This window comes from Dasypus novemcinctus, chromosome 3 (assembly GCF_030445035.2).
Source record: "Dasypus novemcinctus isolate mDasNov1 chromosome 3, mDasNov1.1.hap2, whole genome shotgun sequence".
NCBI lineage: Eukaryota > Metazoa > Chordata > Mammalia > Cingulata > Dasypodidae > Dasypus > Dasypus novemcinctus.
The window spans coordinates 99,928,197-99,931,844 of NC_080675.1; the positions used below are offsets into that span (position 1 = coordinate 99,928,197).

Consider the following 3,648-nt stretch of genomic DNA (forward strand, 5'->3'; position numbering starts at 1 on the left):
CAGGCAAAGTTACACTTTCGAGTCTGGAGTTTTGCTCAAGATTTTTACTTGGTTATTTTCTCAGGATTTGTTTTTCCGTGGTAGGAATCAAAAGACCTGGATTCTGATCCTTGTTTCTGTCAATTGTGTGAATCTGGGAAGCTTAGTTTACTTTGCTGAGTGGTCTCATGTTTTTCATCCATTTAATAACCAACTTGGACAAAATGGTATTTAATGATTCCATGAGAATCCTTCATCTCATCAGACAGGTCCATGTGCTTTCCTTCAACAAGGCCTTGGATCTTTTAAAAATATTACTGTATTTCTTTGGCTTCCTCTCCAGAGTCTCCATCATCTACCCTTGTGTGCTCTTCCCATCAATCCTCTCCCTGCTGACTCTCCATACTCTTATATGCATCATATATGGCTGCTCCCTGTTCCTGATCCCAGACCCCAGGTTGTTGTTTACAGCAAGTGAGAATCTTGGAATCTTGGACTGTTGGCTCAGGTGGTGACAGAATAATCACTGAGAGTAGATAGAATAGAGAGAGACTCATGCCCATGTTGATGACTCAGAACTGGGGTCAGGACACAGTAAGAATCTCTAAGTTTTGTGGCCTAAGACAAGTGAGTGCAACAGTCAGAGGGATCTTTGTGTTAGGAAGTTCCATTCTGTAACTGCAAAAATGAAAGGAGTCTTTACTATACCTCAACTATACCTTTACTATACCTCAACAACTTCCAAAATAACAAAATCTATTAACTTATGGAAACGATTGAAGTGGGTATCCAGATACAGAGAATCAATCCTGTTTTCTGCCTACCCCTGTTCATATATATGCTCACATATAAATGCAATGATTATTAAAGGAATAAATATCAAGTGTTACACTTTGTATTTTATGGTGAAAGGTCAAGAAGAAAGTTTATCTGCCTTCCTAAAATGTTACTTGTTAATGTTTGATATTCCTCTCATTTTATAATCATGAATTAAAAGTATGTTTATCAATTGCCATGTGTATAAATTATCTGAGTAGGTTTTAGTCAAAGTAAGCAGGATAATATTAAATATCAAAACAAGTTTAAGTATCTTAGAGTATGGGGGGTGACAGTGAACTAAAAAGAGTAATACCAAGTAGAGACTGAGAGAGATTGATGAATTAAACTTAATATCTCAACCATTCCAAGTGCTGGTCCTTGATACCTTCATGTGTATGGATACAGGAAAACTATTTGCAGAGCTATTTTACATTATTTATGACAATTTAGGCATATGCCTTTGCAGAAACTCTGCTGAAATCCCAAAATAAGTTTTTATTAGGTCTGGAGAAAGTCTTGCAGAAAAAAGTGGTATAAGTTCCATGAAAGCTTTTTTGGGTGTTGAGGCCAGTTTAGGGCTTTGTAATTAAGGAAGATTGTGGACAAACTAGAGGCACTCAAAGAATGCAGTGAATATGAGAAAGCATAATAAAAAGAAGTGGTTGCTTATTTTTGTTTTTTTCTTTTAAATGAAAGTCCACATACTTCTCCTGTTTGGCTCTCCAACATCATATACCCCAGATTCTTTACCTCAGTCTCAATCTACAGCTTATCTTAATTCAGTTCCAACTCATGTCCCAGCATCTCTCACTCCAGGGGAGAACCATCTGTTAATCATAATGTTTTCCTCTCAATGCTATTTTCTGCCAAAAATTGTGAGTACAAAGTGGAAAGATAGGGAGATTATGGGAATATGTGTAAAAGCAAGATGTAATATGTTGGAAATGAGGACTAATTAAATCACAGGTAATTTAAACAGCTGATGAATGTCATCAGCACCCATGAATCTTTTGTTCTCACCTAATCTTCTGTTAATTCAAGGCCAGAACATTGTGAAAGTGTATTGGCTATTGGTTTAAGTCATGTTGCAGCTCACAAGTTGTGATTATATTTTGTTGATTTTCCTTTTATTTGAGGAAATGAATGACTATATACTTTTCATTTCTACTGAAAACACTGCAACACAAATGATTCTAGGGTATATTATCATCTCCATAATCACAATTTCCTCCTCATTTTCTTAGTTCTCATAATTTTGGCAGCAGTCCAGGTGGCTGGATCAATGGATGGAAGGAATCATTCGATGGTGTCTGAGTTTGTGTTTCTGGGACTGAGCAGTTCACGGGAGATCCAACTTCTCCTCGTGGTGTTCTCCTCTGTACTCTATGTGGCAAGCATGACTGGAAATATCATCATTGTATTTTCTGTGACCACTGATCGTCACTTACATTCCCCCATGTACTTTCTACTGGCCAATCTCTCCTTTATTGACATGGGAGCCTGCTCTGTCACCTCACCCAAGATGATTTATGACCTTTTCAGAAAGCACAAAACCATCTCCTTTGGAGGGTGCATTGCTCAGATCTTCTTCATTCATGTCATTGGTGGTGTGGAGATGGTGCTGCTCATAGCCATGGCCTTTGACAGATATGTGGCCATTTGTAAGCCTCTGCACTATCTGACCATCATGAGCCCGCGGATGTGCATACTGTTTCTGGCTGCTGCCTGGGCCCTTGGTGTCAGTCACTCACTGTTCCAACTGGCATTTATTGTGAACTTACCCTTCTGTGGCCCTAATGTATTGGACAGCTTTTACTGTGACCTTCCCCGACTCCTCAGATTGGCCTGTACAGATACCTACAGGTTGCAGTTTATGGTCACTGTCAATAGTGGGTTTATCTGTGTTGGTTCTTTCTCCATACTTCTCATCTCCTACATCTTCATCCTGTTTACTGTTTGCAAGCATTCCTCAGGTGGTTCGTCCAAGGCTCTCTCCACTCTGTCAGCTCATATCGCAGTGGTCCTTTTGTTCTTCAGTCCAACCATGTTTATCTATACTTGGCCACACCCCAAATCACAGATGGACAAGTTTCTTGCTATTTTTGATGCAGTTCTCACTCCTTTTCTGAATCCAATAATTTATACATTCAGAAATAAAGATATGAAGGCTGCAATGAAGAAAGCGTGCAAGCATCTCGTGATTTACAGGAAAATCTCATAAATGATATGATAAAGTCTTCCACTGACAATGGTTTCTTTAGCCTTATATTTCATCTTTGATATTTCAGTTTCAGGACATTTGATGCACAAAAGATTTGGATGTTATCACACCTGTCATTCTTAACTGATGAATGTATTTATTCATTGTGAAAAGTGAGTCATGAAAAGAATTTATCACTCTTTATGTAAATCTCGTTTAATTTCTTTCAGCAATGTTTTGTGGCATTCAGTGAACTATTCTTGCATATCTTTTCAAGATGTAACACTAAATATTTAATATTCTTATGCTGTTTTAAATGGTATTTTGTCTCACTTTACAACAATTCAGTATTATCAAATTAAAATTGATTTTAGTTATATTTTGTTCTGCAAACTTGTAAAAGTCATTTATTAGTTCTACTAGCTTTTTATAGATGTAGAATTTTCTTCATACTTTACCATGTGGACTGCAAATAAAGAACTTTTTACTCCTTTTATTCCACTATGAATTCATTTTATTTGTTTTTCTTACCTTATTTTGTTTTCTAGATCTTCCGGTACAATGTGAATAGAAGTCATTGGAGTGAACATTCTTGATTTGTTCCTGATCTTGTGGGGAAAGTATCCAGTCTTTCATTATTAAGTATGATG

At 37.1% G+C, this 3,648-nt stretch overlaps 1 protein-coding gene across 1 annotated transcript; it reads left to right on the forward strand.

The window, feature by feature from the left end:
* The first annotated feature begins 2,080 nt into the window (after positions 1-2,080).
* Positions 2,081-3,019, forward strand: LOC101439696 (olfactory receptor 4F21-like). The gene has a single exon (XM_004475450.3). It carries the CDS (start codon positions 2,081-2,083, stop codon positions 3,017-3,019), a length of 939 nt encoding a protein of 312 aa, XP_004475507.1.
* The last annotated feature ends 629 nt before the right edge of the window (positions 3,020-3,648 follow it).